Below are 24,622 nucleotides of genomic sequence, written 5' to 3' on the forward strand. Positions count from 1 at the left end.
TTGTGATTGGTACCCACAGCACTTTCTCAAAGTTTCTATTGCTCCCAAAAGGCTTCTGATGCCTTCTGTAGCCCAACTAGTATTTACTAAAATCAGCATTTTATGAATAAAGTAAAATGGGCTTGAAGTGCAACACTCAGAGGATGCATGGGACAAAGTTTTAAATTTGTGTGCATAGTTTTTATCCTCACAACATACATGAGCTCATACTTGAGACTATTTTGAAGTGGATCAGTTGCTGAAATTCACCTTTGTTTTATAACAACAACAACAACATTTTATTTATACCCCATCCTCCCCGGCCAGGGCCGGGCTGAGGGCGGCTAACACCAAATATAAATTACAATTAAACGTAATAGAAAAAACAACAAACAAACAAACAGTTAATTAAAATACGGCTTAAAATACAGCTTAAAATGCAGCCTTGTTTTAGTCGTAGCCCATAAATCAAGACCATAAAGGGAGGAAACATCAGATATTGACCCAAGCCATGGGCCAGCACAAAAGCCAAGGGAAAATTTATATATCAAATCCCATATAAGGGGTCAGAATGAGTCTAAGCCGAAGGCCAGGCGGAACAGCTCAGTCTTGCAGGACCTGTGGAGAGTTGCAAGGTGATTTTATGATCTGCCCCAGAAAAAGGGCAGATTCCTGTTCACAAGTTGATATAATGCCTTGGTATTACCAGATAAAGTTTCTTTTGTTACAACACAGAATCTGTATTAAAACAAAGTCTCTTGATTTCTTGTAAGCCATATAAAAACTGTTTTTCCTCAGTCGCTTCAACCTCAAGAGCTTTCCATTTCCACCCATAACTATAAAAGAAACAAATTTCTCCAACACCTGTCTCAGTATAATTAGAAGGTAATTCAATACCAGTGGATGGTATTGGGACATAAACCTGTGAAAGACCCAACAGATTCAGGCTCAAATAAAAAGTGCCTTTACTTCACTGGTGCCTAATAAAAGTGATTTAGATGATGTGTTCTGTTTTTAAGAAATCCTCATGTTTTCTAATTGAAAATGGCCTCGCCTTCCTCTATCAAAAAACTTTAGCAGACTTACCTGTACAGCATAAGCCTGTGTAAATTGTTTGATAAAGCTACAAATGAGATAGTTCTTTTAAAATACATGTGGGTTTTTTTTGGTTGATAGTGCTGTGCAATACATCTTTGGGGATGTATTTTTTTTTGGGGGGGGAGTTGTTGCAATGTGATTTCTGACTTAAAAGGTAAAAGTTCTATACTACAGGCGTTCATCATAAAGATTATGCAAGCCCAGTCCTAAAGTGAATTTTGTTGGAGCTCATTTTGAGGAAATAATAGCTTTGGGGAAAAGATATTCCACATTTCCACCAATATATTCCAGAGAGAAGGCAACACCTTCATGGGTTTTCTTGGTATAGTGAAGGAATGGGGAACCTCTGTATCGTTAATGATCTTTCCAGTTAAAATAAGCAAGTGATGTTTTTCTCAGTTTCACTTTAGGGAGAGAACAGAACAGACCAAAGTAGACAGCACATAATTGTGGATAAATGTTTATAGTTCTGTTCCCTGATTTTAGTTTGTACCACAGCTTACAGGGCAAAGAAATAAAGTAAAATAATTGCATGCATTTATTTCACAAAGCAAAGTGTTTCTAACTGGTAAGAATGCCTTTTATTCAACAGAATAGATACTACTGTTCACCAGACATTTTCTGACATTTAGAAGAAAAAAGAGCAATGGAATACAATGTCAAATGTTAGGATTTGTCTGTTCAACAATAGGCATTCCTAGTGGGATTTCGGATTTTTGTCTAAATAGGCCTCTGTTCCATGCTGCAAACTGCTTCCAGGAAGCAGTAAGTCATGTGGCAATGGAGAGCTACTGTTCTAGAACCGGGGTTGCTGTTTACCCAATGAGAAGAAAAATGCACTATGATGAAGAGGGCAGAATTTTCTGCTTATTACATCCAGTCCAGCAGCTGCCCTAACGGACACTGAACTAGGGATGGGAAGAAATTGAGACCTGTTTTATGTAAACTTGCCTAATTTGCGCCTACTGAAACAATAGAGGAACTGAAACAGTTAGTTTTCATTCAAAAACCTCACTTCTCCAAATGTTGTGATGCAGTTGTGCATCCTAGAGATGTGTCAGAACTGCAGATATTAGGGACAAATGTGCATTATAATGCCCACTTTAGTAAAAAAATCATTAAAAATGCATTACATTAGGGAAATTGCTTGCAAAAATGTATATATCAGGCAAGATTGCATACAAAAATGTGTGTATTAGAAGTCTGTGATTAAACATTGAGAAGTGTTCATGAGGACTTAAAAAAAACCTAAGCTAATGCAGAAATATGGGAAACTGAATTAAAGATCGGAAAAATGAGTAATTGAGGAAATCCAAAATACATCCCTGCCTAAACTGAGCAGGAGAATTCATCGCCCAGTCTAGATCTGGGGACAGTTCCCCACAGGGATTTACTTGGCCCTGGCAACATTGAACCAGAGATCAAAGGACATGGCAAGCTACTAAGGAGGGCTTGAGGCCATGCTGCACATATATATTCATATATAACTTTTAAATAAATATGTGATAGGTCCCTGCTCATAAAGTTCTATCTCTTACAATTTGCCCTTATGGAAAATAAGATGTACTTCTGAAGCGCGTTATCAAATTTTTAATGAAATAATAAAAAATTACTATTACAACCCTCTTCATGCTCTTGAATTTTTGTGCCCTATTTTTATCTTCCTTTAAAGTCTTGATTTTCATTCAAGTACTGTCTTCTGAATATGATAAAAGTGGCATGTTAGAGGATGCTTAAATCAGATGTATTTTCATACATATTAAAGATGTATTTTTCTGTGTGGAATATTACTGCATTCTAGTTATTGCTGCACTGCATACTTTTCAACTTACTCCAGTTTAGTAAAAGGAGCAAGGTACTGTGAGTCTTGTGGTGCCTTAAAGACCACTGAATTATTATGGCATATGCTTTTGTGGACTTTGGTCTGTTTTATTAGATGCATGCAGTGTTATCCTTGTTATATACACACAGCCTTGTGAGGAGGACTTGTAAGCAGTTAAGTCTTAGGGAAATCCTAGAATCCTAGAATTATAGAGTTGGAAGGCACCATGAAGATCATCTAGCCCAATCCCTTGCAAACTAGATCATACATTGATGGAATCTTTCAAGGAGATGGTGTTTATAAGTGGTCTATGTTTCACAAGCACACAGTAAGGTTGGTAGTACAAAAGCTTTGTAAACAAGCATTTTGGTTTCCCTGCAAATGTCCCGGTCCTCAAACACTCTGCATTTCAATCGGGATAAAGTTGCATTCGCAGAGCTCAGGCAATGCTGGATCGTGGCATCAATGTTGGCCCTTGTTGGCCCAGGTAGGCAGCTCCAAAAAATTATACATATCACTTGGGAAGACTAATGCCAGTGTACTTGAAGAAGCAAAGATCACCAGTGTTGAAGCAATGATTCTTCAACATCAACTCCGTTGGACTGGTCATGTTGTTCGGATGCCTCATTATTGTCTTCCAAACCAACTACTCTATTCCCAACTCAAGAATGGAAAGCAAAATACCGGTGGACAATGAAAGAGGTTTAAAGACTCTCTCAAGGCAAATCTAAAAAAAAAAAAGTAGTATAAACACTGACAATTGGGGAACACTGGCCTGCAAGCACCCCAATTGAAGAACATCCTTTACCAAAGGTGTCATGGACTTTGAAGACGCTCGAACTCAGGACAAAACATGCTAAGAGGAAGGCACGTTTAGAAAACCCTTACTTTGATCAGTTCCCACCCAAAAACCCGTGTCCCCACTGTGGAAGGACGTGTGGATCTAGAATTGGCCTCCACAGTCACTTACGGACTCAGTGTTAAGACCATGTTCATGGGAGACAATCTTATTTGGCAACAAGTGATCGCCAAAGAAGCAGAAGATCATACATGACAGATAACCATACAACCTCTGTTTAGAAGCCTCCAAGAAAGGAGAGTCCACCACCTCTCGGAATCTGCTCCACTGTTGAATTGCTCTTCCTATCAGACATGAAATTAAGAAAAACACAACACAGTGATAATTACCTAATTAACTATGTTAATTTTCAAAACAGCTGTTGCTAGCACAGTAGTGTTATAACTTAATTACAGAATCATTGTCTGCCTTTTCATTTCTTTCTGATCTGTCTGTTTACAGCCCCGCCTGAAAACTTGCGTATTAATAAATGCACATTAATAAACGCTCACTGCTCGCATATCTGAAATACTGACAGTGTTTTCCATTTGTGACTTCTGAATATAGAAAACTGTAGAGGGCACATTGAAAAGGAACACACACGCACACACACACACACACACCCAAAAAAGAGGAGGAGGAGGGGGAAAATGAAAATCACATTTCCCCCTCCCCCAACCATGAAACAAAAGGCAAGGTTTGAGGATCAGAGCTTTCTAATTAAGCAGAACTCTGCAGGTGTGCATTGAAAAGCAGCCTCCCCCCCCCCCGTCCAATGATGATAAATGATGACAAGACTGGATCCATGGTGGATAAATGTTATTTTACAGAGATTATAAATGCAACAAACCATTTATTTTATTTAAGAAAATTTATATACCGCTTGATTGTAATAAAACCTCTAAGCATAGCTCCAAGTTAGGTCAAAGAGATGAAAATGGAGAGTTGCAGTACTGTACATTGACTGCAGCCTTAGATCAAAATTGACTCCACTGTTTTTCTTTTGGAAAGGCACTAAGGCGTGAGTTGAAGGATAAAGAGCAAGCCATTTTGAATGCTGTAGACCAAGCACGAGTGTTCCTCGCTGATCAACCAATCGAAGGCCCCGAAGAACCAAGAAAAAATGTACACTCAAAGTCAGGTCAGTTTTTAAACCCAGCTTCTTTGTTGAATATGTGATTCCCCTGGTGAATATTCATTGTTCTCCAAAGAACTTTAAATGAATTGTGTGTGGTCTAGGGAACGCCACAATAGTACCATTTAAATAAAATAAATGAATAAATCCTGACAGTTGGAGAACATTATTATAGCTGGTGAATTGTCAAAGACAAGAGATTGGGCAGTTTTACAAGTGATACTGTCTGTTACTGTGTATATTGCTGTTACTGGTGCAATGCAGTTTGGTGTAACACCGCTGTAGAAACATGCTATATAAGAAACAATTTTCTGATTGTCATGACAGTTGCAAAATGTTTTACCCAGAAGGCTCCTGATCAGGTATGATTATGTTACCTTGAGCACTGTTTTCTGTTTTAAGTTTTACTAGCCTTACGAATATGTTCTGTGCATATCAGGGATGGGGATATGTGGCCCTTCAGATGTCTGAGACACAATTCCCATCAGCTTCAGCCAGTGGTCAGGGATGATGGGAGTTGCTATCTATCCAGATTCCCATCCTTGTTTTATAGCAGTACAACTATGCATATCAAACACAGAACCAGAGTGGGGATTCAGATACTCGCTCACATTGCATATTATACTTTCAAAATACATAATAAATTCGGTCTGTTTTTAGAGCACATTAACAGGAACAAAATGCATACTATGGTACACTGCTTTTAGTTCATGAAGTCTGCAATCCTAAACACACTTACAAGAGATTTATTTGCCAGAAAGTAAAAAATAATAATAATCTTATTTCATGACAGCTTTGTTGGCTTTTCCTGGCCTGCTTTTCTATTGTTCTATTAATTGGTAACAACTGGTGTTGTAAGAAACTATCTGTTGCATAAACACATTTTAATTTTATGCAATTGTACTATGTGCACAACTTCGCCTTTCCTAGTTTCTTCCTATTTGACTTCGGGTTTCCATTATGAATGCTTGCTGATTAAAACAAATGAACATTTTCCCCAGGCTAGTTCTTTGCCAGCCTCCTTTACTGGATCCTGTCCCCCAGCTGTTTTGAACAGTCAGATGGATACTATGCTACATTAGGTAGCTTTGATGAGATGTATAATATAGCTGATCTAAATTGGGAGAATTATTATGAAAAATATTTTCCAAGTTCAAATTTGTTCAGACCACTGCATTATGAGAAGATGGTAATCAGTAATATTCATTCAGTAGTTGAGTATATTAGGCTGGCGAGCACTGCTGTGGTAAATTGCCTCATTTAAAGACTAGCTGGGTTTTTAGTAGCTAATTAACACCTGGCTTCTTTCAACTTAATCATATTTATAAAAAAACACACCAAACAAATGATACAAGCACCAATTCCAAAAGCTTCAGAGCTTTCAGTTTTGCACATCATTAAGAAACCACATAACCCCCCCCCCCCATCCTACCCTTGGGCATTTCCCATTTCCTTTGTTTTGGATTTGGGAGGGGAAATCCCTTTGATGCCAGTGCAACATTCTCTTCTGAGACAGTCTTTATTGGGAGAGGATGACCCCTTGGTCCATGTGTGCCATATTTCTGATCCCGATTTCCAACTTCCCATTAATTAGAGAGAGTAAACATTAGACATGCTCAAGTCATGCTGTGGGCCATGTTTGGCCATGTTTGGCCCTTAGATAAATGTGAGCTGTGCAGTGATGCTAGTGGTTGACCCCACTGCAAGAGGCTGGGAAAACTAGGGCCAGATGTACCATGCATATTTGAATCCAGGAGGAAGGGATGGTTGAAGAAGTAGCGGCTCAGCCATTCTTTTATCCCTGGGCCAACTATTGATAGCCTTTGGGTGAACATTTGGCTCTTTGGTGGTATAGGAACCACAGCAGTTTGGATCATTTCTGTGCTATCATTCTAACACAGTACCAGTGCGCCCCCTTTCCGTCATGGAAACTGGGGCACTACTGGCAGGGCTATGGTCCACAGTATAGGTTCCTCTTACTTGACCCAAAGCTTGTCAGACTATTCCAGAATCATCAGTATAAAGTAAGAAGGGAAAGGACTGCAAACAGTGAGTTGTACCTAGAGATGTTCTAGCCAGAAATTCTGGCAGTGGAGCTGTCCTGTAAACAGTTGTGCAAAAGAACATGGCAAATACTGGAATTAATTTTACATGTAGATGAAGTGTAGTTACTAATAGAGTCTCATAGGTAAAGGGACCCCTGACCATTAGGTCCAGTTGTGGCCGACTCTGGGGTTGTGGCGCTCATCTTGCTTTATTGGCTGAGGGAGCCGGCGTTTGTCTGCAGACAGCTTCCAGGTCATGTGGCCAGCATGACTAAGCTGCTTCTGGAGAACCAGAGCAGTGCACGGAAACACCGTTTACCTTCCCGCCAGAGCGGTACCTATTTATCTACTTGCACTTTGACGGGCTTTCAAACTGCTAGGTTGTTAGGAGCAGGGACCAAGCAACAAGAGTGCAGATTCGAACCGCCAACCTTCTGATCGGCAAGTCCTAGGTTCTGTGGTTTAACCCACAGTGCCACCCGTGTCCCTAATAGAGTCTCATACTCATGAACTATTAACATTGACTCCTTCAGAACTACTGGTTCATTATAAAGTACAAGGTTTTTAATTCAGAAGGGATGTCATAGACCAGGCACATTCATTGACCTCCCTAATCCTTGGAGTCTGATCACTAGTCCTAACCCCTCTCACCACTTTTTTTTTTTTACATCCAGACGTGTAGGCATATTCCTAGGTATCTTGGGGTATCTGCACACATTCAGTGCCTAGCTGGCATGGTCTTGTAATACATATATCTTTCTTGCTACATGGAGGTGACTTTGAAAACATATTTCCCGTCACCTTTTTGTTTTACCTAATAATGGCAGGATGCAACAGAAGTCCAAAGCTTGATTTGGCAAGAGCTTTGAACAAACCAAAAACTTTAATGAAGTGAAAAAGAGAGAGATTTTAGAAGCAAACTGGTGAATATTGGTGAGATCCCTTGGTAATATCAAGTAATTATGCAGTTGCAAATGTTACTTTGATAGATCTGTCATTCTAAATTAAGCATTCACCATCTGTTCTGCCTTTTAATTGCAAAGGCAAAAAATGCAATAAATCATAGTTGAATCATAAAAGAAATACTTGTTGCAAGTGATTTACACAAATGCACTTTATTTATTAGGCAGCATGACATGGCTACATATTGCAGGCTTAAAGAACAGAGGTGGAAGCCATCATTAGCCAGGTGTTGATATTGTGCATGTGATCTGCAAAGGCAAAGTTTACTGTGGTGATGACAAAGGCACTCAAACGGTTTCAGCCAATTATGATTTTAACAGTCCCCCTTAAACTCTGTATGATACTCTGAACATGCCCAGGTAAATATTTTTTGGTCTGATGAATTGGTTAAGAAAAAACACAGAGAATGCAAGTCCTATTTACTTGTGACATTTCATTTTCTGTAGAAAAGTTAGCGTGGAAATAACTTTACTGCCTTCAAAGGAAATAAAGCCAAAGTATTATGCAACTAGAGTAACAATTAAGAGTTGCTATTGGCTTACCACTTATGGTTTGCTTGGAGCAAGACAAACCCAGTAGTCATGGTTTGGATGACACTTTGCAACACTCCTGCATGGCAGCAGGAGAACAAGGGGACAAGCAAAGTGACTCCATTTTTTACTGTCACACACCCACATTCACATTTTGCTAGGGGTTGGCTTAGTATTTCAGCTATGTCTGATACCTTCTGCCATGGCCATTAAGCACAAGTTAGTGCAGGTAAAAGGGACAAGGATTTTAATGCCACACGTTTGTGGGAAAGGATAGTGTGTAAAGCAACTGAGTCAGCACAGAGTAGCCTAGTTTATGTAACGATGTTTATTTTAGGGTGTCTATCTAGTGAGGCCTGCTATAGACAAACCAAACTCGTTAAGCCCAACCTTGAAACTGTATCCATGCTTGCCTGTTGTCTAACCCCCCCTTTCTCTCAGCCATTCTTTTTTAAATGGCTGCCATTAAAAGTACTTTCCCTAAAACTAGACTTGTCATTTTGGAAGCTCCACTGTAACTCATGTTGAACAGAGGCTTAATAAACCCTTTATAACTACGTTAACTTTAAATAATGTTGTTGCAACTGGGGCAGAAAGTTAACTTGTTTTCCTTTCCTTTAAGCTAGTAGAATAATTCAGAGAGCTTTTCATACTCCCCGAGTATCTGCTGAAGTAGAGGTAGTATAATACTTTGAAGCCAAACTTCATACCTCTTCCCTGCACTCTGTTTTCCTTGTGTCATGCCTTTTTAATTTGTAACCCTGATGGAAGGGCCCGTCTCTCATTTTTATTGTTTAACTGATGTGACTGGAAAGGCAATTATTGTCTGAAAAGCAGGATAAACTACAGTAAATAAATGCATTAGATAAATAAATAGAAAATGGCAGCAATCAGTGTGCAGTGGTTTTTGCCAAAGGTGTTGTGTGTTATCACACCAGCTTCTTACATGGCAAGCTGACGAAAAGCTGCTGCAAAGAAAGCTGTCACTACTAACAAACTTCTCATTAGTACTTTTACTCTGAGCAGTCAATGTAACTATGAATGTGGCTTCAGCTTTCCTGGAATTGGTAGGTTGCTCATTAACACATGTTGGGATAGCAGAATGCCAAGCATATTTATGTGTAAGATACAGTCATATCTTGAGTGAATAGATTGCATGCATCTTTATAGCTCATAAAAGTACATTTGTCAGCCTTCAGCTCTGCAGTAAATGTCTTTTTAAAAATCAAGTTTACAAGCAATTCTAAGGCTCTCTTCTAAAATGAAAAGGAAGGCATGAATGTAATACATTCGGGACCTGAATTTATCCAATTTGAAAGTGCACTTGCCATTACACAGCAACTCTGAATTAAAGTTGCCCTTCAAGTGCCCTAACAATCTGTAGAATCTTGTTTTTAATTAATGTGCAGTGGAAACTAACAGTGGATAAGAAACTTAATTTCTGGTCCCACATCTGGTGCCAGTCTTCCTTTTCCACATTGCCGCTTGTGATTCTTGTTTGGTTCTTTCTTTCAGACTGTTCCCCCAGCCCCATGTCCTCAACCGACATCCAAAGCAACAGTTTAATATGTTGATAAACAAGAAGACATTAATATTTACAACAACAACATAGAAAATACCCTGCTGGATCAGACCAATGAAGACCTGTCTAGTCCAGCATCATGTTACCAACAGCGGCCAATCAGATACTTCTGGGAAGCCACAGGCAAACATGGTTGCTTTCTAGCAGGTGGAATTTAGGGGTGTACTGCCTCAGCTATAGTTTTCTGGTGTTTAGTTGCAATCACACATGGATATTTTTTTAAATTACTGGGCTGTGTTAATATCACAGATGGCATGTCCTGTTGGAGGGATCTGCCTGCATCATTAAAGCCACTCTTTTCTTACTGGTGGCATATAAGCAACTTACTATACTTCATTAAGTATTATATTAACACTGTCACAAGACATTACACACTACTCTTAGGTCCCCATATACTTGCTTTTCTCTTGTTACCTGTTCAGCTTCCCTGGAGTGCAAATGTAGTTGAGTTTTGATTCCATATTTGTCTGGCATTTGAACATTGCTTGTTTCTAAAAAATACCTTACATAAGAAGAGTCTGCAGGCCAATGACCCATCTACTCCAGCATCCTGTTCTTACAGTGGCCAATCTGATGCTGTGGGAAGCCTGAAATTCAGAGACATACGGCACATTTTTACTACTTAATTGGATCTTATCTTGAGGACCACCTGCAAACACACTGGGTCTCACAGAACAGAGGATGTGAGCGGCAAACCAAAGCGTAATAATCAGCATTAATAGGCACCTTGTTAAAAGCATACTGTGCATTTGTGTAGAACAGCAAATCCTTTCAATACCATGTCAATCTGATTCTTTGAAATGCCTTCTGTTACAGAGCTGACCCCCGAAGAGAAAGCACAGAAGATTGCCAAAGCTATGCGTAAGCAGTCTGCAGAAGTGAAAGAGAAGTGGGAAAGCCTAAATACCTGTGCCAGCAGTTGGCAGAAGCAAGTGGACAAAGCGCTGGAGAAACTGAAGGACTTGCAGTGTTCTATGGATGACCTAGATGCTGACCTGAGAGAGGCAGAAAATGTGCTAAATGGTTGGAAACCCGTTGGAGATATACTGATGGATTCATTACAGGATCACATTGATAAAACAACAGTAAGCACAAACGTATTCTTCAGTGTAATGCATATTGAGCCTATGTGTGAATGAAATTTTGTCTCTAACAATGCATCCAGCCATTGCTGTGCTCTGAATTAATGTTCCAAGATAGCAAAATATGTATAAATATCTCTTTCGTGTACTTTATCAGGGAACACATGCTTTATTTGCTTATTGACTCCAGTTATATAATGTTCTAAATTCAAAAATCCTAGAGAAGTTCATAAAGCACATTTTCAAATCACAAAGCAAAATAAAACCATGAAATCATCTTGAACCTAAAAACAACAGCAAGTAAACAATTCCATAGATTGTTCTACTAATCAAATTTTCCTGAGCCTAATTGGCAACAAATCCAGAAAGTCCCAAAGACTAGAACAAAAAAGCATGTCTTCTGTGGCTGATAAAATTGGAGTTGAGGGCCACAACCAAGAAGACCCTCAACCAGGTCACTACTCCTTGGGCCACTACTCCCAGCACCACGAATCTCAAAAGGTCCCTCCAGTGATCTCAGGGGTCAGACTGGCACACTGAAGCCTACCAAGTATTTTGGCCTTGAGGATTTACGGCTTTAAAAGTCAATGACAGGACCTTGAATTGGGCTTGGAAGCAAAGAGACAGTGAGTGCAGATCATGGGGAATCAAACATTCTGCAGCTGTTGCAACTAGCGAACCATTTTCAAGGTTCAAAGGTACAAAACAGAGTGCATTGTAGTAATCCAGACATAAGGTTACCAGGTTGTAGATCAGTCTGGGAAGGCTACCTCAATTCAGGAATTATTGAACCTGGTGAATTAGCCATAGTAAAAATAGGCACACCTAACCGCTGAGGCCACTTGAGCATCCAGTTACAAAGATGGCTATAGAAGTACACCCCTAGCACACACACATTTTATTTCATTTTATTTTAGTGAAGTAGCAGCACTGTGGTGGGAAGATGGTATAGATTGGGTGGCTGGGAAGGTTAACATGATCAGAGGGAGGCAAAAATAACTTATGAAGAGCAAAAATCCTACATGCTTATATTTTTAAACTCTCATTTTGAAGGGAAAATGTGGTATAAAAGTGCAGTAATAATTTTCCCAAACTGGAAAATCCTTATGGCTAGCCTGCCATGAAACAAAATAAATCTGCTCCTGTTAATGTTTTTTGAACTCCCAATATGTTCCACGATGCAAGCTTAGGTGTTCATAAATCATACTGCAGCAACTCTACAAATCCTAGGCTATAAAAAGCCTAAGGCACAAAATCTAAGGAAATGGTTCTGAAGTCAGTGGGTATTTTAGTACTGGACTTAGAGGCTTATTGTTTGTCAATTCATGGATGATCTAAAAAAAAGATAAATCGCACTACGTATCCTAGCATCACACACACAACACCCTCTTCGTGTTTCTTTCAAATAATGATTAAGCAAAATTCACTGGAACTTTATTTATATCCCCACAGAACATAATCAAACTTGATTTATATTTTCTGTTCTGTTGTTTTAAACATAATATGCCCACCCTTTCCCCATTCCCATTTTAATAGAAACCAATCAGTTTGCAAAAGCTTCGTTTTGTGAATACCACTTTCTGCCTTTAAGAGGTAATTAGTTTCTTCTTAATTGCATTTGTATAAAGGAAGGTAAGGATAAGCTTATTGTGTTTTCATTATGTCAGCCTGTTAGCAAACCCAAACAAAAATGAATGATATAATTGACTGACTAGTAGCAGTGAGAAGTCAGAAACTTTTGCTGATTAGTTGGAAATATTAAAGGCCCTGGCTGATGAGCATATTGCTTAATTTTCATGATTTACTGAGGTAATGTACAGTTCACCAAGCCAGCAAGGGCCCCATATGAACTGAAATGCAGTGAAATCTGATGCTTATTGCTGAATTTGAATAAATAGTAAGTGCTTGAGGGTGCTTCATGTGCTGTCTGACTCTGGTCTTTTAACATGTTTTGTTGAGAGTACATACATGTTTCCTGTTCTAGGCCTTTAGAGAAGAAATTGCACCAATCAACTTGAAAGTTAAAGCAGTTAATGATTTATCCAGTCAATTCTCTCCGCTTGACCTTCATCCATCCTTAAAGATATCGCGACAGCTGGATGATCTCAATATGCGCTGGAAACTTTTACAGGTATTCTGTTCTTCTCTTCTTCTTTTTTTATCCGTTAAATTTTTATTGATATTATACCTATATATATATAAACATATACAAAATCCAACATAAAGATTGCACATAATATGACAAATCCATAAATCATAAGTATAATTTTAGGCTCTGCCGAGCCTTGGACTCCCCTCCACTCCTTTGGTAAGAATCAAATAAACTCTGTAAGCACGTATTTTGTCTCTTCTAAAAAATGACCCATTACTGTTAGAGTTATTCCAGTATTCTGTTCTTCTCTTCAATGGATTAAGAGTGAGAGGGTGTCCCTTTATTATTCTTATTCTCTATTGCAGTACAATTTATCATTAATTTTGACTGCTTTAGTAACAAATTGCAATGAAAGAGTCTCTTCTTTTCTCTCATGAGTGATAGCTTTTCTTTTCTGCTGATATCAGCAGTTCAGTGCAGGGAGGGGATGGAATTAATATCCAAAGACACGTGTACATATTTTGGGCTTGTATATCCATTAATCATGGCTATTAACAACTTTTGAAAGTTTGTGTGTATATAAGTAATTCTTCCGTTGTACCAGAATCAGTTTAGTCCTGCTGGCCACATGACCCGGAAAGCTGTCTGGACAAACGTCGGTTCCCATCAATTTCACTTTATACATTTGTGAGTTGCATTTGTGGTCTCACCACAAATGTAGCTGTCACCACAACCCTTTGCCCAAACAATAGGCTTCCCCTTAGAAACAGCTATCATTCTTACGGTTGCTCTTCATGGGCAGAGCTAGCTGGGTCTACCCTTCAGTTCCTCAACAGGCTGCCATTCTCCAGGTTCAGCAGCAGGCAAGGAAAAGAAGGGTGTGACAGACTAAAGTTGGTATTTTATAGCTACAGAACTTGTAGTGAAGCAGTCGGGGAAAATGGACCTCAAATTTGGGGCAGGTTCTAGGCATATTCTGGAAGCAGCATAAGGTGGGTATAGTATAACCTGATGACATTTACAGATCATGCTAAACATATTTCACATGCTCATATATCTCCCAGAGAGCAATAATGTCACCATTCCCATGCTACCCTGGAGACCTAGGAACATATGAGGCAGGGTGCAATGTGATCTATCTAGCCCAGTAAAGAAGTGTTGTTGTTTTTTTCTACTTTTGCAATGCTAGATGGCTTAGCAAGGTCTTGATTGGCCTGGGGGGCAGTCATTCCACATTGCACTATTGATTTCAGACTTCGAATGGATTCATTTCTGCCTTTGAATGTTCCAGGAAACCAAAAAGCTTCCATTAAATTCCTATTGCCTTAATTGTCTGAAACTTGTGGAAGAACATCTAGTGGGAATTTCATATTAAAAGAAAATTACTCTTCTGTACTCCATTCAAACTTGTACCAAGAGTTTTGCGTATTTCTATTTGCTTCCTTTTCTGCGTCAAGACCCTATTTCAACCTGAGAAGAAGAAAAAGTTGGAAGTGTGAAATGTTTGAAAGTGGAGAAAAATGCCCCCCTATCTTTGACATCTGCGACCTGCTGGGTTTAGATGTAGTCTGCTGAGAAACAGTGTGTCCTGTGAGATGAAATTATTAACATTTCTGATGCATCTCTGTTTCTTGCAATGTAATTTGTGTTTGGAATGCTTTTTATGCCTTACGGAGATTTGACTAAGCAGTCAGACTCCTGCTGGATGTGCAAGTGCAGTTTAATTAGTAAACCAGGAGGATATCTGCCCATCCTGTCAACCAGCAAAACAGCATGCTCCAAAGTGGTTCCTTGTAAAGGCAGCTGTAAGATCAATAGAATCAAAATTAGGCCTGCTGACTACAGATATTTAGACAAGAGAAGAGGAGAGAGAAGCAAAAAATTTCAGTGGAGACAGTATTAGTCACTGTGAAAATCTTATTTATTGATTTGCATTGCTTACAGAAAGATCATTATTCATTTGTATTTAAACATTAAAAACAAGAGAACAGATGCAAATGGGCAGAGTAAACACATCTGCAGTACATCTAAAGTCTATTTGCTAAAACTGTTTGTAAACCATTGTTTGCAATGCTGGCTGTTAGAATGGCTGTTAAGAATGTATGATCACTTGAAATTAATGGTTTTCCTTGTATATGTTTGTACATGCAGATATCTGTAGAGGATCGCCTTAAACTGCTACAGGAAGCACACTGGAACTGTGGACCCACATCTCAAAATTTTCTATCCAGTAAGTGTTAGTAAAAGAATCTGCTTGATAGTGTGTTCTTATACTGGAGGATGTAAAAGGAGATTGAGGGACATTCCAGGAGTAGATAAATGTGGTACTTGGCATTCAAAGATCTCTTATTTTCACCTGAACAGTGAAGTCATTTGTGTATATGACCTCAAGGCTGCTATTCATACGAAGTTCAGAAAGTAGTGTCTAAGCAGGATTGGATTCCTAGATAGGTACAATGCAAGTTTACACACAAATTTAGATATTTGGAAGGGGTGGAGGAAGTAGCTTTCATCATTTTTCAGCAATTAAACCTATCTACAGCATCTGGAATCCAGCATTTCTAATAACTTGACAAGAGAAAAATACAGAACAAATAGATGGCTTGCCATTGAGCATTCTCTGGGGCAAAGACATTAGAGAACAGCAGCTCTGATTGCCTCATTTTAATAAGGATAATGTAGAGATAGACAAGGGAAACAAGTGGTTGACGGTCTGCAGAAACTCCCTTACGAGTAAAAGGACATTCTAGCTTAGTATTAGTTTAGAAAAAAATTCAAGTAAGGAGGGGGGGCATGATAGTGGTGTATAAAATTATACACGGGAAAACACGGTTAGAGAAAAGTGCTTCTCCCTCTCCCATAATACTAGAATCCAGAGTCATCCAGAGAGACTGAATGTTGTAAGATTCAGAACATGCTGAACAAAGTACTTCTTCACACAGTACATAGTTAACCTATGATATTTGCTACCACCAAATAGTAGTAATGACCACCAACTTGAATGGCTTTCAAAGGTGGTTAGACAAATCTGTAAAGGATAAAGCCATCAACGGCTGCTGCTGCTGATGGCTATGTATCACCTCTAGTATCAGAGGTGGTATGCCTCTGAGTTGCTGCTGCAACTGTCCGTGCTGACCACTGAAAAAGCTGTTGTGGCTTTGGATGGGTGGAATAGAGAGTAGAGCTTCGTTCTAGGTGTGGTATTCCCAGAAGTCTGTCTAGAAGGTAGAGGTGGATCTTCACTCCCAGGTCCTGGAATTCATATTCAGTGCTTTCTTATGACTGAGCTTAATTGTAAAACTTAACTATAAATTATTTCTTTTCGTCATAATTACCCCATTTCTTTTCTTTTCTACAGCCTCTGTTCAGCTACCGTGGCAGAGATCAGTTTCACATAACAAAGTTCCATACTACATCAAGTAAGTTGGCCTTTGCTCCTGCTATAATTGTCTTAGAGGAAAATTCACAGGATCTTTGAAAGCTCCATTAATCCTCAGCTGCCTTTCCTCAAGCTGGGGGGATCATGTAGAAATGCTGCCATAATTAGTCTCACTAGCTGAATTTGTATATGTGTTTTGACAGGCTTTGTCTTCCTTTTCAGTATCAGTGCTTAACATGAATAGAAAACAATACTGCAGTCTTACTTACTTTGTTCCATGGATATTTATATTATACACTTACTTGGTCACATCAGAAGTGCCATTAAGTAAAGGGTACCATCAGTGCATGATATTAGAAATGTGTTTTTGAAATTTGCTGTGCCTGAATTCAGGGTTTAAATTATAAAATCAAATTTTCAGGGTAAGCTGTCTATTTAAGCATATTTGAAAGTCTTCTTTTAATTAAACTTTGAGATATGTCATTTGTATTTCCTGTCAAGCTGCGAATACTGAATGAACCCTTACCATCCTATGTGTGGATTTCCATCCCTTTGGCAATTAAAATATACACACTCCCACACATTTTATGTAGAGTTAGTTTAAAATAGTATGAAGTCTGTTACATGCTCTTATATTTACTTTTACTGTGATTTCTCTGGAATTGGCTGTTATATCTGGAAAGTATTGTAAACTGAAACAATGCTGGAAGTAATATATGAGAAATATAGGCATGACCTACCAGAGTTACCCATTGCTTTCAAAGGGCAAATGATTTAAATGCTGAAGCTTCTCCAGTTGAAATTACTGGGAGTTTTTTTAATGGTGCTCAACCATGTCCTTAGGGCAAAATTATGGCTCACTTGTATGTATATTGGGCTTCTTGTTTTAAGACTTAAACTCTTCATCAACTCGTTGGGATAAAAGTGGAAAGGATAAGCAAGAGTTTGGACTACAAGTAGGGAATGCCAATTATAAATTAATTGGTAGGCAGATTTTTTTTGGTTTTATACACATACTCTAAAAGACCATGGGCTGTATTCCACTTACTCAGAGTTGACCCACAGAAATTAATGGACCTAACTTAGTCATGTTCATTAATTTAAGTCAATATAATCTGAATAAAACATGGTTGAATACCATCCCATCTTTTAGTGAGTAGAATGCTCTGCAGATTAGCCTAGTGGTTTGCTTTTTTTCATTTCTTTATTTAAATGACTAGCATTAATAAAACTGAATCTCTCTCCACCCCCCGCCCCAGTAATGATCATCTCTGTGTTTACAAATGAATCATTCTGTGCTTATTCATCAGTTTGATAAAAGCTATTCCAAAGAAGCTGTTATACTACCATATCATAAACCGCTACATTCCATGCTTTTGTTGTTTCTGAAGGCATCAGAAGGAATATATCCGGGTCCTTTCCAGTCTTGGTTCATGCCTAGTCATGGGACTACATCAGTCTTGATTGATATGAAAGATGATCTTTTTGGAAATAATTGGGGGAGTGTGAGCCCATTGATTCTCTTTGAGGTTTCAGTGGAGACTGGCCTGTTAGGACAAATGGAACATTTCCCTACCAATCTCAGTCTGCATTCTGCCAGTCCACACCTTACAACAGCCACTGATTGTCAGCTTCCCACTTAGTCTCAGTGGGAGTGCAGTAAGGAGGAGGATAGGGACAAAACCAGAATTAGTTCGCTCTGCTTGCCATTGGCTCTTGCTGCACCTACAGTTCTGCCTTACCAGTCCCCATGAGTGCCAGACCTTAGTGCATTTGTAGTTAATCAATGCAAGTTAATAGACGAAGCTGCTTTTGAAATATCATTTCCCCCATATACCACCTGGTTGCCAGTTTGCAACTTATTTATGCCCCGAAGTGCAAGACCACTTCTGGATTGATTTGCAAATGAAAGTACCATCATCCCTTGCTATGTTTGTTGCTCATGTTTGTCAGATCCTTTATATACAACAGGGAGAGTTGACAAACCATGAAAGTGTTTTCATTTACCCTTTCTTCTCCTAGGAAGCTGGAAAGTTTAGTTTTTATATTGTGCCTGTATCCTTTTTTCTGAGCTAGCCTAGAGGGCAGAGGAGAAATAACAATGCCATCAATAATATATTTAATCAAACGGATTAGTCTTTATTACAAGCCCGATTCAGCAAGAGTGCAGTGATTATCTTTTTTGCTTGCAGGGCAGAGCTGGGTTGAAAATTAGCCACTACTTTATTAAACATATATCAGTATCCAGGAAATCATCCCTTTAGGGTCAGGGCTGCTACAGCCTAAACAACAGGATTGTACAAAGCAAAGTGGCTCCAGGCAGACATACATGTATCTTGTATGTACAAGATACCCCAGGCTGCATTCCGCCCTCCTGGCTTTCTCCATCTGTAATTTCAGGTTTATCTTGGATGTTTTTGAACCATGTGCTCTAGCATAGCAATCTTGAGTTCAGTAATTATAACACAAAGAATGGCAGACTGCTAATAAATTGATTCCATTTGATTGCACTGCAAAAACAGGTAATTCAAAACTCTAAATTGGGGGGGGGGGGGGAGAGACTTGAGTAAGGAGAATTTTGTAAGACTTCTCTAGCCTTAAACATCCACTTGGGGGTATTGTTTTCATCCTTCAGTTGTCAAATAATTCCAGGCTCAAAAAGTCCCTGGTGCAGAAGAACCTTGAAGTTTGCAGGTGAGCCCTGCCCATTAACCAGAGTGTTGACAGTTGTTGACACTATGCATATCCACTGCCAAGGCAAACCACTGGTAAACAGAGAACAGGCCAGTTGAAAGAGAACCTGTGGAAGTGTTGTGATAAAGATGGAAAAAATGGCTAAAGGTCAATGAAGGAAACAAATGCAAATTTGTTCCCAGCTCCATCATGTGGATACAGTTTAGCACTCAAATGTGTTCTGTAAATTCATGAGTGAGCAAACAATGTTCAGATAAAGGGCAAGAGTGTCAGATTATTTTTTGACAGGAATTGTGAGCCCACACTCTCATATATATGACTTGCACCACTGAGGTGGTGATGCCTCAGGTCTTGCTTAGCCTGCTTCCACCCCTTCGTGCTGCAATATTGACGCAGAGTGGGCTGTATTGGCTGTGCAGACTATGGAGAGGCCAAGCCATTGTCGATTTTTCATAACCAATACACAACTCGCTTCACCGTGCGGCCTGGGCAGAAACGAGCCCATGCTTAATAGCAGGAGCAGTGGATATCTGCAATGTTAGCTCTGGGGATGATGTACAGATTAGTTTATTACTCAATTATCTGAATGATTTTTCCAAAGTGCACCTTGGGCTGATCTCTAGAGGGCAGCTTAGAGGTGATCTAAGTATAACTTCAGCTAGACGATAAATGTGGCTGCCCTGGAGGACAGTCTGTGCTATCTTGTTTTCACCTCAACCTAAAACATTTTTAAAAATTGTTTTAGGGTGACTAGGAGGTATTTTAAGAAACAATTATGCTATATATATACTATTAACAGCTCTGTTGTCACACAAATCCATAGGACTAAAACCTTGCAGCCAAAAATGGGAGGTTAGTTCGAATAAATACTGTATGTGAAATTCAGACTCACTGTCACTACCTACTGTTTCTTGGGCTTCATTTGCCAGTTCACAGTACTATAGCAGAAGCCATTCTTGGCTGAATTTCCCAATAAGAGTCTAGGCATGGCAACTTAAGGCCTCATGGCTCCCATTTCTTCCAGTCACTTTCTGGCTCTCCCCCTATCCTTCCTTGGCTCTTCCTTTATTCTGTCCCAGTCCTTCATTACCCTCGGTTCCCTCAGGTACTTCCTTCCCAGTCCTTTCTTGTTGTTACTATTGATTTATTTACTGTTTACTTGCCCAAATGGCTCCTAAGTATAAAACCAACTATCAAAAGATATCCATGCATAATTAAAATGTTCAATAAAACAATTTCATTAAACATTAAAAAACCCACAATTAAAATGTACAATAAAGCAAGCCCATTAAAATAGCAATTAAAACAATTAGATCTGAGGTTCAAGTCAGAAGAACAGAGGAATGCTTGCATTTTCAAGAGCTAGTGAAATGCCAATAGTTTATCATTTCCCCGCTCTTCCTTTTTTATTATTAACTGTCCCATAGAAAAAGCTTTTAAGGTCAATCTGGACATGACATTAATTGCATGGATACAATCAGTGTATGCTCTCTTTGTTATGTAAATTGCAGGCATGAGGTAGCATGAATAGCCTTTGGGCCGCCTGTGATGGTATAGGAAGCTGCATTTTCTTCCTTCTCAATGTTTACAGCAGAGGTGGGAATAGCTGTTTCAAAGAGTGCTTTTGCAAACAGCTTCCATTCTCCTTTTCAGCCTCCAGATGCTCAAACGGGAGTGTAGGGTTGTCTTGAAGCACTTTGCATAGCACTATTTGACACAGCACCACACTTCCCCTCTACGTGGGTGGGTGACATGGGGCAGGAGGCTTCTTTCATCTTTCTCCAACACCACTGCCCACCTTCTAAAAGGAGAAGTGCAGAGCTGATTCAGAGAGTGCTTTTCAAAGGGCTTGAAGACAGTTCTTGCTCATTGGGGCAACAGGATTAAACTCCTCCCAGCAGTTGAGGTCACCAGTGATGTCAGCTGAATGGTGAGGTTCTGGGGAAAGAACCTTTCTGGCAATTTAGCACTGGTCAATGTGGAATTACTTGCTTATTGCAAGCAATTCAACAGATAGATCAATTGCACAGTATCTAGCACATCTGCTTTATTTTTCTGAATGCTGCTCACTACACTGTGGTAAAATTATAAAAAAGTACATCGTGCAATCTTAACTAGCTTGATGTATTTATTTTGGTCTCTGTGTGTGTTAAAGTCTGCAATGGATTTTTAAGAGAGGAAAGTGTCAAAATGATTTAAAGCCATCTATTTTACAAGTGAAACTGTGCTTACTCTGTCTCTTCCCCACTGCCAGTGGTCATCAGGCATTTACGTGTACAGACAACAGAATATTTGCTGTGTCAAAAGAACATCTTCCTTCCATAATGTGTTCACCTACCACGTACTTTAAAACTTATAATTAGCTCAAATATATATTGGCAGCCAGTGCAAATCCCTCTGTGAACTGTGTGCTATGCTTTGTCTTCTTAAGTTCTTACAGGTTTCTTTTGTACATAAACCCAAGTTCCACAATATTTACTAACTGAAAATATCCAAAAGCCGCAGTAGTTATGGGAAGATGTATGTATACATACACTGCAGGTGTTTTGCAGGAATCTGTTAATAATATAATGTATTTATGTTTACATTTTAAATGTGTTCTAAATTGTTTGGAGACCTTTGGGTAGCAAGCGACTAACAAATCTAATAAGTAGTAGCGGTGGTTGTAAAATAATTAATAATATTAATAAAATATTGTATTTGTATTAGCCTCACTTGATGCTTAATATTGCAGGACATACCCAGGGATGTATGTCTTCTCTTTCCAGCTCCACCTCTGGCCAGTGTTAGAAACTCAGATATATAAGCTAGGCACCAAATGGCTCCTTAAACCAGGGTTGCAGTTGGCAAAATGGAATGCCTATGTTCCATTTTGGGGCCAGACGGCTCAAAAGTCATATTTTTCAATAGAACTTTTTGGTTCCTGAAATTCACTCTGATTGTGCAGATAAAATATAATGGATAGAATCCTATGGGTGTGTTGCTAGTGTGTGGAAACAGTCAAGATCCAAGGAACCCCAAGCAAGCACCTCCAGATGGTGGAGACTTCAGGTGCCATTTCAGCACCCGGGCATCTTCATTTGCTCACATTTCAAACACTGCCTTTGTCTCTCAGTACTTGCCAAAAACATCCAAATGTGTTGAAAACATGAATCAGTATCTTAAGTTATGCAGTACAGCCATGTACTGATTCTGATTAGCTTTACATAATTCATTGCAGGTACATTATTGGGTGTGTAGAAGAGTAAAAGGCCTAGAATCCTTTCTACAACTAAATGCCATTTATTTCCACAAGGCAAACTGAGCCATCCTCTTCAGAGCTGGCTGTTGTGACTTGCCTTTATATGTTTTCTCCCAGCCCCATTTTTTAATCTTTCCCTCATGTTCCACAATAATGCTTTTTGCTTCTGTCATTTGAGTGCTTCATTTATTGCTGTAGACATCAGTGGGCAGTGTAAGGAGGTGGGGGCTGAGAAGAAAAAGCTAGTTTTTCATCTGCCAAATATAGAGGCTTTTAAGGAAAGTTGAAAAGTTTTTGATGAAAAATAGACCCACAGGGTTGTTCAGACTAATAAGGAGAAATGGAAACATTTGTGTGTGCAGAGCCACAAAGAATTCACTGATCTATTGCTGTTTGTAATAGACATGATCCATCTGGACAAATGGTTGCCTGAATGAAAAAATAATATATATTTTTTCAGGAAGTATTAATTTGAGTGTATTTTTCACTGGTTGTATTGCAAACAAATGTGGAATATAATGTCATTAGAATCCTGTTGTTTAATCATTCTGTGTATAGGTAAAATATTGGGATCACAGAAATTGGGAAAAATAAATCCTGACATTTAATAAAGCTAAGACAATCAAATTATAAAATGATTTTTAAATGCCCAAATTCAAGAAGCATTCATAGAATCAAAGTGTTGGAAGGGTCATCTAGTGCAACCCCCCCTGCAATGCCAGAATCTCAGCTAAAGCATCCACCCAACCTGTGTTTAAAAACCTCTAAGGAAGGTTCATAACGTCTTGGCATTTGCCAGATCCAGGGTCGCTGTGGCTGCTATTTAATTTCCTGGGATAGTTTGCTTTTATAGGTTTCTGCAAGATAGGGGACTATGGCGTAAGAGGGATCGCCTTATACACACCATGCGGAATTTAACGCGCCTCTGATTGTGTCCTCTCCTTACCTGCCTTTTCCCTAAACGATTTGTGAATTTATATCCTGCTTTTACCATGGCCATTCACAACATGAATTTAAAACAGGCAGGTTAAAAACGCACCAGTCAGTTATCAATATCAAAAAAATAAGTTACCATGTTAAAAACAACACTGAATCAAAACAACTTAAAACCATTTAAAAAACTTGATGAGGAGAAAAAGTACAATCCTGCCACTTGAAAGAACCTGCTGCAACAGCTATCAGCTCTCTTTATAGGTAGGTTGGCTCCAGCCTCTTGATCGTTTCGGTTACCCTCTTCTAAACTTTTTTCCAGCTTTGCAATATAATATCCTCTTTGAGGAGTAGCAAGCAGATCTGTCCCCAGTATTCCAAGTGGAGTCTCTATCAGTTTGCAAAGCAGCTTTCATAACAAACAGGGCTTCTACCTGCTTCCGACTTGCTTCCTGTCTTGCTTTGGTGTTCACTCTAGTTAATACCATTTGACAACCCTTTGAAGAGGACTTGGCTTTTGATTCTGCTACCTAGCTCAGAGCTCTGTAGCCCAATGACAGTGCCTCGGGGCATTGTACGCCAATGCCACGTTTACTTGGTTTCTGTTTGTCCTGATAAATGGTGTTGAATCCTGATTTCACCCACCTATTGTACTTCAGCAGTTCCTAACAAAGCTGCCAGATATTTCCCTAGCCAACACTCTTCTCAAAACCCACCTTTCTATATTCTTCCATAGAACTATCCATAAAACTAAGTCCTTCCCCTTGCTCCTTTTTAACACTTCGCCCCATATTAACAATACCAAATCCCTCTTTTCCCACAGCTTTGCTATAGTCCTTCCTTTATGAGTGACACATATTAGAAGTGGTCCCTGTGAGATATAAGTAGATATTCATGGAGCTATGGGGATGGGAAGTGTCTAAAACTGGTGTGGGGAACCTTTGGCACTCCGGATGTTGCTGAACTACAACTGTGGTCATCCCATTGGCCATCCTTGCTAGGGTCGATGGGAGTTGTAGTTCAGCAACATCTGAAAGCCTCATCAGAGTGATGGATGTGAACAGATGCCTTTCCTTTCTGCAGCTACATCTCCTTTAAACTCATTTCCCCACCCCTCCACTAGGGTTTGCTGCATCAAAGGACCAAAGCAGATTCAGTCACAGTTAATGGTAGTCATCTAGTGATGAAGCAATTGGCACATATCGAACCTTT

The 24,622-nt window shown here is 39.2% G+C and overlaps 1 protein-coding gene across 8 annotated transcripts in view; it reads left to right on the plus strand.

Moving 5' to 3' along the window:
• The window catches only part of UTRN (utrophin), a 316,563-nt gene that overhangs the window by 229,801 nt on the left and 62,140 nt on the right, over window positions 1-24,622 (plus strand). For all 8 annotated transcript variants that reach the window (XM_053382087.1, XM_053382090.1, XM_053382092.1 and 5 more), the window contains 5 exons: window positions 4,749-4,878; window positions 10,809-11,077; window positions 13,059-13,205; window positions 15,318-15,396; window positions 16,525-16,585. In XM_053382087.1, the coding sequence (XP_053238062.1) occupies window positions 4,749-4,878; window positions 10,809-11,077; window positions 13,059-13,205; window positions 15,318-15,396; window positions 16,525-16,585 (686 nt within the window). The remainder of the gene's footprint in view (window positions 1-4,748; window positions 4,879-10,808; window positions 11,078-13,058; window positions 13,206-15,317; window positions 15,397-16,524; window positions 16,586-24,622) is intronic.

The sequence above is a fragment of the Podarcis raffonei genome, chromosome 3, assembly GCF_027172205.1.
Source record: "Podarcis raffonei isolate rPodRaf1 chromosome 3, rPodRaf1.pri, whole genome shotgun sequence".
NCBI classification, from domain to species: domain Eukaryota; kingdom Metazoa; phylum Chordata; class Lepidosauria; order Squamata; family Lacertidae; genus Podarcis; species Podarcis raffonei.